The 13,814-nt window shown below is 36.9% G+C and overlaps 1 protein-coding gene across 13 annotated transcripts in view; it reads left to right on the top strand.

Annotated features, from left to right (window-relative positions):
* The window catches only part of prom1a (prominin 1a), an 85,599-nt gene extending 73,635 nt beyond the window's left edge, over window positions 1-11,964 (top strand). For 2 of the 13 annotated variants that reach the window (XM_085469323.1, XM_085469343.1), the window contains 11 exons: window positions 2,337-2,354; window positions 2,881-2,934; window positions 3,018-3,098; window positions 3,182-3,250; window positions 4,222-4,311; window positions 4,688-4,803; window positions 5,542-5,565; window positions 5,999-6,067; window positions 7,559-7,915; window positions 9,068-9,100; window positions 10,508-11,964. In XM_085469323.1, the coding sequence (XP_085325449.1) occupies window positions 2,337-2,354; window positions 2,881-2,934; window positions 3,018-3,098; window positions 3,182-3,250; window positions 4,222-4,311; window positions 4,688-4,803; window positions 5,542-5,565; window positions 5,999-6,067; window positions 7,559-7,628 (591 nt within the window). In that variant the 3' untranslated portion in view covers window positions 7,629-7,915; window positions 9,068-9,100; window positions 10,508-11,964. Of the gene's footprint in view, window positions 1-2,336; window positions 2,355-2,880; window positions 2,935-3,017; window positions 3,099-3,181; window positions 3,251-4,221; window positions 4,312-4,687; window positions 4,808-5,184; window positions 6,068-7,558; window positions 7,916-9,067; window positions 9,105-10,507 lie in introns of those variants that run through there. The other 11 variants (XM_085469363.1, XM_085469369.1, XM_085469333.1 and 8 more) reach the window with 9 other exon arrangements.
* Window positions 11,965-13,814: the final 1,850 nt, after the last annotated feature.

Below are 13,814 nucleotides of genomic sequence, written 5' to 3' on the forward strand. Positions count from 1 at the left end.
TAATCTTCATTTTAACTAAACAGTGGCCAAACTTTAAAAAAATGAAGAAAAATGAATTAATTAAGAGGATGGGGAAAGAAGCGGAATAAGATATAAGATATTTACTTGACAAAAAATAGGGTGTCATTATGGTGGCAGCATCCTATATATATATTGTTTGCTATGTATATATTGTATGATCGTAAACAAAAAATTCAGTTCTCTTAAGCTCTAAAGAATATTTAAAATCTTTCGGTCCACTGTCTTTACTTTTCCCACCTCAGTGGGTAGTTGATTTTAGGCTTTTTAAACCTGAGGCCCTACTTGCACAGGCCTATACTGTGTACTGGTTGGTAACTACTGGTCGGTAAGAAAAAATGTGCATTCCCCAGCAAGTTGGTGAATTGTTGCTGGAGTTTGCTGGCAGTCGCTTGGTGAAATGGGTCACGTCATCATTTGCTTTCAAAGTATATGTCGTGCCTTTTGAAACATTTTGGTTTCCAAGATAGGCAGACAGTCTCCATTTCCAATTTGTGACACACTTTTTCAAGTGTCATTACCTTTTAGTGGTTAGCCTCATGAGTGTCTGCGGACCATTTAGTGTCATCCATGCAAAGTACCATGGACTGCTAGTGATATAACCTATCACAACACTGAGGTAGAGCAGGTCATCTACTGATCAGAAGGTTAATGGTTCGATCCCTGGCTCCTCCAGTCTGTATGCCAAGTATTCTTGGATAAGATACTAACCCCAAATTGCTCTCCGATATGTTCGCACTAAGAAACTTAGAAGACGGTGCTTGTGTGATTGGGTGAATGCACCATGTTGAATAGAGCGCTTTGAGTACTCCAGGAGAGTAGAAAAGCGCTATATGGGAATCAGTCCATTTACAAGGAGGAGTTTGTTGCAGCACCCTTTTTACAACCTATTTCATACAGTAACCTTGAGGACCACTCAGTCAGACTGGGGATCACCAACTGGTCTCTAGGCCTGTGTTACTGACGCCTAACATAACACTTTGTCTGGTGCCAAAATACAGAGACATAAGCAACCAGTGGCTAGTTGAGCTCCATATTTTACTTGGGACTAGGGCTGGGCCATATCATACCGTTCACGGTAATACCGGTATAATGTTGGGCAACAACAAGAAAATGAAATATCGCGATAGAATTTGGGTAAAATGCGCATGCGCGGTGCCTTTGTTTTCATACGCATATGGGAAAAAGCATGCCGGCGGCGACGGAGAATGAGGAAGGCGAAAGCGGATCGTTGAATGAAACGGATGAACCAGAATTGGTTTGTAAAAATGCTGCAGCTTCAGTGGTGTGGAACTGGCACACTTTAAATCAATCCTTTGATTTTTCTGAAAATCGACAGTGGCCCTTTATAATCCCGTGTGCCTTATGTATGAATTCTGGTTGTGTTTACTGACCTCGAAATGATTTTATGTGCTACACAGCGCTCGCAAATCTGTCAAATGTTTTAGTACGACTTTGCTAAGCTACGAACCCGCACCGCTTGATGGATTGTTGGAGCATTACGGCTATCATAGGCGGAGCCTCGCGGAGTGATACGTACTGTGCTTCAACATAATATTGCCGTATTGTGTGTGTATAACCTCTTTTTAAGTTTTGTGGATATTATACATGGTTATGCTGAGGATATGTCGGCCAATTTCCACTGGAAATGCCTTTTGGTTAAACTGTCAGCGAGGAATTTGAATTTGCACTGTTAAATTTATATATAACTTTAATGCACATAAAAAAACAGCTGCTTGTTTAAGTGAAAATACATTGATGGTTTTGGGTTTTTTTTTGCACTAATAAAGTTGTGGAGTTGTAAAGTATTTTGTTTAGTGTCAATTATATCGTCAGTTATATCGTTATCGCAAATTTACAAATGTATATCGTGATAAATATTTTTGGTCATATCGCCCTGCTCTACTCGGGACCACAACAGAGCTAAAAGACATGAGCCCTGTAGATTTATTTTGTTATAAATGACTATATCGATATGTGTTAGATGTCAGGATCCCAAACTCAAAGCTACCAAGTAGGAGTATTTTCTGTTAACATTTGCAAATATATATTTCAGAGAATTACATAAACCTTGACAGAGATAAGACATTTATATGATTCATTTAATATAATTTAAATGGGAAATTCTGACCCTCAGGCATGTGTCATCTAAGACATGACTGTGAAAAACAAATTAAATATTCAGTTTTATGCCATTCTTCTGAATAACAGCTATTATTTACAGCTACAAGCAGTTCAGACGAGCAGTGATATTCTTCAACACAGATTTTTACAGCTGCTTTTTTTTATGTTGTTCTTTTTCCTCTTTCAACTTCAAGAAGTATGTTAGAGCAAGGGTAAGCAGAAATGCGTTCGTCTTGTGTAATAAGTGTCCCCATTCGTTATGTGGAACATTAACAAACACTGACATCATTTAGAGCAATTTTATTTATTTTTTAAAAAAGAGGTGGGAAAAGTCCAATTTTAGGCTGCATTGTGTGTTTTTATTAAATGTACATTATACTCATGTACTCTGGTGTTATACGTGAAGAGTTTTGTGCTAAAATGTCAGAAATATCCACTTAAAGAAAAGAAATGTTGTGTAGCAACCCTATCTACTTAGTCACTAGTGGAAGCAAAGGAAAGACCGGTTAGTTGTTGCATATGTTACAATTAATTGGCCTTTGAAGCTAACTGAATCATGTTTTTCTTTTCGTTGTGGATATTTAATTTTGGAACAGAACTCTTTAGCATGCAAAGATGTTATTCATCAAGTGTCGGTTGATTCTGGTTTCCATTTCTGTTTCACTGGCTTATTTTTTGAACGGATGTCATTAACCTCTGAACTTTGACCTTTATACCTAAAATTTTGGTGCTCTACAGAGTGCGCTGAACCAGAGTATGAGGTTCCTGGAAAGAACAGCCTCTGATCTTCCTGTAAGTAAAATAGTCCTCAAGTTTAAGTCAGAAATAATTTAATCATCATCGTCTAAACGAAACCCGTTGTTTCTTCTCCGTAGAACAAAATCTTAGCTGTTCTTGATGCCATCAAAGCTGCGCAGTTCCTCATCTCGCAGAACGCTACGCATTTAATAAATCGGGTAACAGCTGAATTATTTTTCTTTGCTTTTATACTTGATTTGTATAAAATGCTGTACTTACATTGTGTCCTAATCTTCCTTAGGAGTCCAGAAAGTACACCAACACCATTATTGGCTACTTTCATCAATACATTGAATGGGTGAAAACATCTGTAAGTTTTGGTGTTCTAATTTGCTATTTTTTCTAAGAAGGGGAAACAAAATTACAGTTTTGCAAAAAAGGTTGTTTGTTTGTTTTTTGTTTGTTTGCTTTTTTTGTTTGTTTGTTTTTTTAAGCAAATATCAACCTGTTACTGATCATTAAGAACCTGCACCAAGATTTAGATAGCACTTCCACAAACGATGAAAACTTCAATCAGCAGATATGATATTTATCATATCTGATATATAGTACACGGCTCATTCTTTGTCTTATTTCAGGAATGATGTAAAGCTCATATTAAATCTTTCTTTTCTCAGGCAGATTTAGATACTACGACACTAGAGAGCTGGACACACAAGACATTTTAGGTCTCAGGCTCTACAGTAGTCAGATCGCATTTAAATCTGCCTTTTACTTGAATCGTCTACATTGAGACTTTATATTGTCGACTCACATTGATTCCATTGGAATCACTTCAAGTCTTCCAATAAAATGTTTCAAACTACAAAGGATAAAATTCAGAAGGAATTACAAGAAATAATTCTCAGTAACACCATATTTCACTTGCTGGAATGTGAACATTCTGTCTCCCTTTGAAGGTGTGGGTCTATTTCTCACAGTGTTAATTTAGCCTGAAGCAAATGTTGCATTGCAAAACTTTGCATGTTGCATAAAGGTTTTGGAGTGTATAAAGAAAAGTCAAATATAACAGTTACGACCTCTATAAATTTGAGGAATTTGCTCTGTGGCATGTTGGTTTCTGCTTTAGTTAACTAAAGGAATGAAAGTAAAAAAAACAAGATGCTTGAATCATGAAGCTTTTCTGTTGATCTCAGAAGTCTCTTTTTGTTTGCCAAGAACACTGCAGGGAGACGTTGTGCAATTGTTTACATCTCCAAGACAGACTTTAACGTGCAACGTAATTGTACAGTGTTACTGAATCTGTTGTGTGTTGACATTTCCTGTTTATATCCTCTGTAGCTGGCTATGGAAGTTGCACCATGCAAGCCCTTCAGCAACATGGTGGACACAGCAGAAATCATGGCTTGCAGTTTCGTGGTTGACTCTATGGTAACAATATTAGAAGACAGAGCCTGTTTAAACAGACTTGTAACAGATTATATTTGGGTTAAAAACTCTATAACTGAGTAAAGAAGGTTGATTCCCACTGTAAAAGTCACATCCAGTACTGTTTTGATGGATGGTTATGAGCATAGCAAAAGTGTGACAGTTTTAAATGGCTCTAACTGGAGCGACTACTGTCTATCTTAATCTATTATTCATTTGATTTATATAATGTCCTGAGGGAAGACATATTTTATATTACTTGCATAGCCTGAACTTTTGCATGAAATCTTTCCTCAGTAATAACAGAAGGCTAAAATAATTATGAATTTATATCCTGATGGGTTATCATTTCCACCCTAAGTACTTGCCTTTCCAACAGAACACTTTCTGGATGGGCCTGGGCTGCAGCACTCTCCTCCTGCTCCCGAGCATTATTCTAGCAGTAAAACTGGCCAAGTACTACCGCAGGATGGACACAGAGGATGTTTACGATGAGTGAGTATTTGTACATTCTCTTCTACTTTTCCCTTAAATGTATTTATAGTTTTCATATTAAATACCTAGTCAGTGTAAAGTTAAGTAACATCTACACTGCCCTGTGAATGTCCACATACTGTAAGACAGTTTATATGTCACATTTTGATAATGGTTGCAGGACATCCTTCTGTTATTTCTATTCTGTCTTTTCTATCTGCTTTGTGCATGTTGAGCTGCAAATCATATGAAGGAATCAAGTTTTTATTTTTTATATAAATATTTTAGCTGAATTTTTGGGGTTTATTGCAGTCAAATGAACTTTGAATGGGTCTTGTTTGTCACGTTGGCTCTACAAGTTTACAGTTGACTTTCTTTTCCTCCCTTTTCTCCTCTCTGTAGTTCCTCTGTTTCTGGGACTTGGCATTTCACTTTGTGATAACCATTTCTACTATTTCCATTTCCCACATCCCTTATTTAAACTTTCATTTTTTCCCCATCACTCTCTATCAAGCACTTGGCACTTTAAAAAGAAGCATTGGCACATCTGTTTGTTTATTTTTCTTCTTTACACACATTTTTTTAACGTTCTTTGACTCTGCAGTCATACAGTAGTTTTTTCTATAACGTCTCGGATGATCAATGGGATCCCTTACTTTGTAATCTGACTGATTACAAGAAACTATCTGGTGCATTTCCTTTACCAACTTAATGATGTTATGTTGCTGGTTTTTTTTTCTTTTGTGTGTATCTTTATAGCCCTGAGACAATTCCCATGAAAACGTAAGACATTTTATCCACCTCCCTCTCCTTTTCAACGTCTCTCACTCTGTGCTTTTCTCTGATTCTTGTACATAGAACTGTTTACTAAATTCTTGGTGCTGGTTTGCATTTCTAAGCTTGGAATTGCTCTTATGGGTGGATGGTGTGGCTTCTTGTCATGTGCTACCTTTTGAAAAGTGCCCCTTACCTTTCATGAAGGGCTCTTGCAATCATTACCTTACAAGTCCACCTGTTTTTGTAAGTTATAGTGTAAATAACAACAACATGGTTTCTACTCCAAATATGTGTACTTCCTAACATCTTTGAAAAGTTTAGCTTCTCAAAAAAAAAAGAAAGCATTTGTATGCAAGCATTTCAGCATGGCGTATTATCTTACATTTTTCATCGCTCTTTTTTTGTTTTTGTTTTTGTTTTTACAATATTTTGTTTTCAGTATGGAAATTGGTAATAATGGTTATCATAGTGAGCACTTACAAGGTATTCCTAATCCTATGATGACAAGGTAAACATTACATTAATCCTGTTAAGTGCATGTGATGGTGGAGGTGGAAGCATGCCGGAGGAGCTTGGCCTGGCATAGTGCAAGACTGCAGGGGAGCTGATTCATTGCATGTACACGTGTAGACATATTGAATATCTGGAGGTCATAAAATTGAAAAGTAATGGCAGCAGAAAACGTGAAAACCTAAAAAGGCCAGCAGAGTATTATCAACAAATTGTGTGATGTATTGCAGTATCTAGATTCTGTAGGATTAGAGGAGAACAGGATGGTAACGCCATGACTTCTGTGCAAGCACTGAGCAATGCAAGAGGTACTAGTGTAATTTAAAGGCTGGAAGTAAAGGAAAATGGATAGCCCGGCTTTGTGTAAGATGAAAAAAATCTAATTACCCGGGCCTCTAATGCTCAACTATTATGCAAAACAACCAGTGTTGGAGGTGGAGGAGTATTCAAGTGCTTTACATAGTATTATTTATTAAGATACTAAAGTGTTGTGGTTGGTTGATGTAGTTTTTCTTCTTCCTCCACCTTTAATGTTTTTAGTTACATGTTTAGTTAGGAACTGCTGCGATTGCTTTTCACTTTCTCATTTTGCCAGTTTTTTACTTTGTGTCTTTTGAGGAATATGTTACTAACTAGGCATGCTCTCTGTGCACACGTTCTGGTGGAGTGAAGAATCTTCCTCTTTCCTCTCGTTTAGAGTCAGCCAAAGTCCGATGAATGTACACCTGATCATTATGTTCAGAGAGAGGCAAGCATGTCAAGCTTTTGTGTGATGCTGGAAATGCTCCTTTTATTTGTTTTCCCTTAAACTAACAAAACATCTAATTGCATGTTATGTATTTTTAAGTTGCATTTGGACGAGGATGAATTTGGCCAACCAGCCAACCTTAACAGGAGCTATAGGCAGAGAGCAAAACAGCTAAATTACAGATGAGTCCAGTCTCAAGATGGTCTTTGCTTGTGCAGTTTTCCTCACTGTCCTACATTTCATATGAGATGCAGTTCATATTTCTTTTAAATACAAATATGAGATGGAATGAAACCTGCATTTTCCTTTATTTATCCAGTTAAAAGTCCAAGATCTAGCCAAAGCTCTCTAAAAAAATAAAGGGGCAGTAAGTATTCTACAACCTGATGACCTTTCTCTGCTGTTCGGAACAGTCCAGGAGATGGAAAGATTTTTGCATCAGTTTTTGGTAATCTGAAGGTATTATCAATAACAACGGCAACAGCCTCGTGAAATACTACATTTCTCATTTGCAGTAATTGTACTTAATGCCTCTTTAATTGGCCGTCCAGTTTAACTGAGTCGATATCGATGCAGCTGTTTTGCTCTCTGCCTTGTGAGCCGCTCGTCTTTTTTCCTCTTCCATTTCAAATAAATGAAGAGGAGAAACCGGCGGCTTTACAAAACGATGATGGATTTGTTGAATTTTAGCTGTTAACGTTGTCTCCTTTTTGTGTATCTTGTGTGTTCTTGTGCTGGTAGCATCCCTACCTATGATACTATGAACAGGTTCCCGCGGGCCTCGGCTCCTCCGAGGCACATCGACTGGTGACAGAGCCGCCTCTTGTTCTGGCTCCTGAAAGGTACTGCAAAGCTAATGAATCAGACAACTGTTTCTCTAACATGATTTTAATTAATCCTCCTTCTTTCCAGTCTCACATCTTTCCTTCTCACAGCTGCCATCTTATCCTGACGTTCTGTCTGCAGTAACTGTGCCATCGTGCTCTCTCCTGTTTTTGGTCTTATGTTTTTGTATTTGTACCCTGACCTAATTCTCTTACTGTAACACCTCTTTACAGCTTGTTTTAGTGCATTTCTGCTCACTGAAGAACCATCATGGTGAGAATGACTAATTTTGGAATCATTAACATCTTTATTCAGTGTGACGGCTTGCTTAGTCGGTGTGCTGTGTTTGTTCTCTGTCGCTTGTAAGTTCTGTTTTGTTTTTGACAAACGCTGCATTTATGCCTTTTTCGGAGAAAATGTTAAATGTGTCACAATTACAAGCCGTGAAATACATTCAGTCACTTAGCTTTTAAGTTCCTGAAACTGAGACGTGTGAATACAACAAAGCAGTGGTAACACCTGCACTTCTCTGATAAAAAGCTTGTGTTTTTAGTGGATATAATGTGCTTTTCTCCAAATATTTTATTCTCCTTGGGTTTCTTAATGGGACCTACAAAATAATAGGAGTACTTTTAAATTCTGTGCATTCTACTATGCCATCAACACCTCACACTGCTGCAAGCTGCACTTTTTTACAGTGTTATGTCTAGACACTTTATAATGGCCGTGTTGTTTTTTTGGACTGCATTGTACTGAATTGTTCCTAACTGAGTACTTGTGTCATGGAAAAGCAGAACAAGCACAGAGAAAAGCTGCAGTATCTGAAAACTAGCTGATGCAATTTTTACAGTGATGTAAACTGCCAGCTGGGTAATGGCTAACATCACATGCTGGTAATACTGTTGCAGTCCAAGTGCTAGATGTAATGAATTGCACAATTAATTGTTATTTTCTTAATTTATTAAGTTTTATTTTATTTCTGAGAAAAAACTTATTTTCAACACTTGCAGGCTTTCTTTATTTTGAAATAAATATTCCTATTTTTTTTATATAATTCTCACAGTTGCAGAACTAAAAAGGACCTGCTTTTATTCTCATTTTAAATTTGGTACATGATCATGATATCTTTGAGTTGCAGTTCATTAAATATCAAATTTTTTCCAGAATCATTTTAAATTCAAAAACAGGGAAAATGCTTTAAGCTCTGTGGAAAGCAGGTTTCATGCGAGTATTGTATCCACAAAAGGCTCGGTGTAGTCTTTAAAAATATTCTCTGGAGTATGACAGACTGTTTTTTTTGCTTTACAAAGCAGCCAGAGCTCCATAAATCTCATTCAAGAAATGCAGTATGTTTTAAGTTATTTACTGAATTGTTTTAAAAAACAAAATCTTAATTCTCTTTTCTCTTAACATTTGTGTTCTCAGTGCCCTCCAAAACTGGAACTGAAATACGTCATAGTAGGTTTGCCTTTTTACTATTTTTACATTTTAAATTGAATCCACAGTGGCTTTATCAACAGAATGAGTTTCGATTCCTGGATCAATAGTTGGTATTAAAGTAGTTCAGTACTGTTGCTGTTAAAGTGACAATTTAACAAGCAGCTTACACTCTGCAAATCCAATTTTCCCCAAAGGAAGTGGGAAAGTTTGCAAAATGAGTAGTTATAGTAACTTGACAGCTCATCACTATGAAGATAACAAAAATTCTTTTGGGCCTGGGTAATTTTTAAATCTCATTTATTTATTTATTTTTGAAAATGTTGATTTGTGCTATGTGGTGCAATGAGTCTATGTAGCTTCTTTACACTTTAAAAATAATTATCATTTTAAAAAGGGCAGTGGTTGAGAAGAATGTGCACCAATCATCCATAAGATTTAAACCCCTTATCATCACAGTGGCATCTGTCAAAAGATGGGCTATATTAGGTATCAACTGAACTATTAGTACTTGAAGTTGATGTTTAGAAAGCAGCCAAAATGAGCTGGCAATGCAGTGGTAGCAGTCTGGTCACATTGCGCTACTACTGCTGGGATTGCAAATTGCTCTAAAGGAAACCCTGACAATGATGCTAAAGCTGCAGGTTGATAGCCACCCTGCTCATTATAATAAATGAGGATGGACGTTTAATGATAAAGACAAAGACCCAATTTGCTGTTTCTGCAGAATTATGTGAACAAAATCCAAATTGCATCAGATCTGTTTTTCTGTAAGGTAGCACTATGCTCAGCTCCAAATCTGGACAAATGCCAGTACTCACTACTACAGTACTCACAGTATTTTTAGAATTTGTTGTTAGGCAAGTTGCATTTGGCAGCTTCTTTGACATTGTATTGATTAGTTTCTAGTCCACTCTGACCAAACGGTCAACCACTTGACCCTGACAGCTACAACTAATATCATCCTTGGAGTTCTGCCCAGATAATCCAGGATCTCACTCTCAAAGGAATATTCTTATACCTGCCCTACCGTAAAAACCTGATAAATGAAAGAGGTTGAATTTTTATCTGAGTTGTCGTCCATCTGTGCAGAGGACAACTGAAGCTCTGTTAGAGTGATTTTTAGTCATCTCCTTGACGAGAGAACTGCTTGTTCTTCACACAGTTTGGGCATATATCTTAACCCTGCTTAAAGATTTAAAAATAGGCTTATACCTGTGATCTGATCTATGTCTGTATGTCTGAATACCTTTTGAAATACTTTCTTAAACGCATGTTTCAGTTCAGTAAAGTACATTATAGTAAAATGTGCAAAACGTGATTGTGTCTACATACTTTATGAACTAACTTTATCCAGCATCACATCCACCAGGTGTCTTTTTTGGGGTTGACTAACTAAAGCATGTTATTCTCTCATCTGTTTTTAAGCTTTTAATTTCCTAAATCCTTGGACCAGATGAGGCTCAGTGAAAGCTGGTTTCCTCACAACAAAAGAACAATTGCCCTGCAGGCGTTATCTTCAGCGATGAACCGAACCTTCTCGGCCTTCAGTACGGTTACAGACTGCAGGATATCAAACTCCTCTCCCCTCAGCATCAATCTGAGCCAGGCTTGTTCTGCATTTTTTGTAAAGGACTGCTTTGTCTGCGTTTACATTTGTTCAGATATGAAACAAAGCAGAAAAATATTCAGTGACGGGACATGACATTAACTGTGATGCTTGTTCATTTTAATGTGCTTCTTTGTGCTTACGAAAACAAAAGCTGGAAGGTCAGACGAAGGTAACTGCAAGCAGAGGACTCTTTATTTTTCCTTCTCCTGCTTCCTGCATTTAAAAAGAGATGTGACACTTTCAACTCAAACTAGTGGCAAACTAGTGTGTCATTACATCTGTGATGAATGCAAATTAACGATAACAGCCTGTTAAAAAGTGTTGAATAGTGCAAATACTTTTTTTTAAGTGCAGCATGTGTGAAGTGGTGGATCTGTGGTGTCTTCATGATTGAGAATTTGAGTAAAGTGGTAAAATAGAGGTTAGGGGGTATTCTACAAAAACATTAGTCTCTTTAAAATGTTTACAATATCACAGGAACGTTTATCTTTGCTGGTTTGATGCGCATTACAAAAGACTGGTTGCCTTTGTATGGAGTTTGAGAGCTGCTACTTTTTAAAAGAGGAAATCTGCCAACAGCTAATCTTACACTGCTGAAAATCAACAATCTGGGAGTTATTTGTGCAGTAAAGATCCAAACTGTACTCTTTTTTTCCTAGAATACCTATCTTCCCGTACCCTGTGTCATCTACATCTACAGGTGGCAATTCCCTACATTTTTCCAGAATGCCTTTTAAACAAGTCATTTGTATCCAGTGGGGATGTTATATTACTTTATTTCAAAAAGATGAAATGAAATGTAACAAACTGATTCTGTAATGCTTTCTACTGTGACGATGATGTCCGCAGTATGTTTTGCTCATGCATTATCTTCCCAGGGTGTCAAACACCGCCATTCTGTCTGTGGCTGCTGGCCTCTTTGATCCGTGCGAGGTGTTCTGTGGTGTTAATATGGAGACGCACTGACTGTAATATTTGATACTGAGAGACCAGGATATTCATCTTTATTATGTGGGAGGCAAGGTGGTGATGATGTAAATTACAGGTTTTCCAGTGTTTGTGTTTCATGTCCGTTTTGTTGTCATTTTACGTTCACCTTCACTGGGTGCTTGGTTGGGTTTAGGCACGAGAACTAGCTGGTTATTTTTAGGAAAAAATGGCCGTTTTGATTAAAATATTCCCCTTAACAACGCTGCAACTTGAAAAAAATGATATTAATTGGACTCTTGTAATTAAGAGTCCATATAGCAACACTCATCTCACTATTAGCCGGTGCGTCCTACATTCAAAATGTGCATCTCAGACAAAATTACTGTATTTGATGCCCTGGGAATAAGATTGCTCCAATTCAAATTCTGAATATGTTTTAATCTTTTAGGTTTTAAATGCTTCCTGATGGGTCAATGAAACCTCATAGATTAGGTAAGCTGGTTTTTTAATGGCACTATGGGGCAGAAATGTTGGGGCTAACCCCCCACCTCCTCGGCCCTTGTTTTGATAATAATTTCTGGATATCTCAGGTATACAAGAACCTTGAGGAAGTCTCATCCCCATATAGCATGTTACTGATGTGGACAGACCTTCAGCACCATAAAACAAAATCACACCAGTTTTTTTCCAACAGTGTAAGCTTTTTTAGGTGGATTTTCCCTTTAAATCATAGACTTAATTCAAAACACAAACAGACATATGTCTGGCTTTTAGGTTCCCTGTGTGGCAGATTGAATCCTTTGTCACATGGGACCAAGTTTTGTTGAGTTCACTAACATAATATTTTTATTATGATTTGTTTTTTCGTAGTGGTGATACTTTTACAGTGGAGAATAATTCTCAAGCCAAATCTTTTCTTTCTTTCTTTCTTTTTTTTTTTTTAAACTGTAGTTCTCAGGTCTTTAGGGGTCTATCAACTATGTGCTTATTTTGTTCCTCTGCTTTGTATAAACCCACAGTAGCTATGGATACATTTAAAGCTATGAAAAAAGTGAATGTATTCAAGAGCTATTTTCTTTTTATTTCACATTGCTTGATATGGAATTTGAGAAATATGCTGAAATCTATGTGTAACGCAACGGGCAAACAGATCCAGTTGTCCCACTCTCTTTGCCCTTATGTTTACAGGTTAGATTTGCAGCTGCTGTTAGCAGAGTAATGATGGCGAAAAGAAATTAGACAATCCATGATTGGGAATAGTGAGTGCTGTCAATCAAGAGTAGAAAAATAAGCATGCTTCATGTTTTGCACAGCATGGTGTTGATGCACACTCTCAAAAAAAATGTCCATCTTAACACTGAAACATATATTTCTGTTAACATAGCACAGTTGTTCTTTCAAGTACCACACAATCATTAATTTAGGGGAAAATAAAGTGATAAGAATATTTGTCTCTAACATTGGCATCAATGAATTAGCATCAGAAATATGACTGAAATATCCAGTTTATTTATCTTATTTCAATATTTTAATTTCCAAAGCTGTGTTATTGTAAACCAGGGCTAAGTGACGATGAGAAAAGAAATACTCTGTATAGATAAACCTAAATTATGATGTAGTAATAGAACATATTTGCAGTGTAGGAAACTCCCAGCATCAAGATGAAGTTTCTGAATTATATTGAACTTTAAACACAGACGGGCTTCTATTGAGTCACTGATGTTCTTTTTATTTTGAGACACATTTCTTGTTAAAATGGACATTTTTGAAGTATCCGTGTGCTCACAGGACTATCATTGGGTTTCTGCGAAAGTTTGGATGTGAGAGAAAAATGTTTGAATTTACTAAGTGCTTACACTAGATATCCTGTATGCTAACCCTGGATGGATCAGATACAGCGGTAACTGGTTTGAACTGTGATGCTCCAAAGTTGGGCACTGATGGAGCCACTGAAGAGTAGGTTTATATGATGTGATGGAAAGAAAGTGTATAAATTGTGAATAAAGTTTTAAAATCCAAAGTTTGCATTTCAGTGACATTTTTCTTTTGTGGTCTGTGTTTTGAATGAGCCATACAGTTTGGATCAACTTGTTTTAAATGGGCAAATGTAGTTCACAACAATTTCATTTTTTCTTTATTTGGTTTTCTAACAAACAAGACAAAAAAACTTAAAAAGGAAAACAGTTTAACGCA

Source organism: Copadichromis virginalis, linkage group LG2, assembly GCF_057382275.1.
Source record: "Copadichromis virginalis isolate Kocher_CV1m ecotype Utaka linkage group LG2, C_Virginalis_male_GT1.1, whole genome shotgun sequence".
NCBI lineage: Eukaryota > Metazoa > Chordata > Actinopteri > Cichliformes > Cichlidae > Copadichromis > Copadichromis virginalis.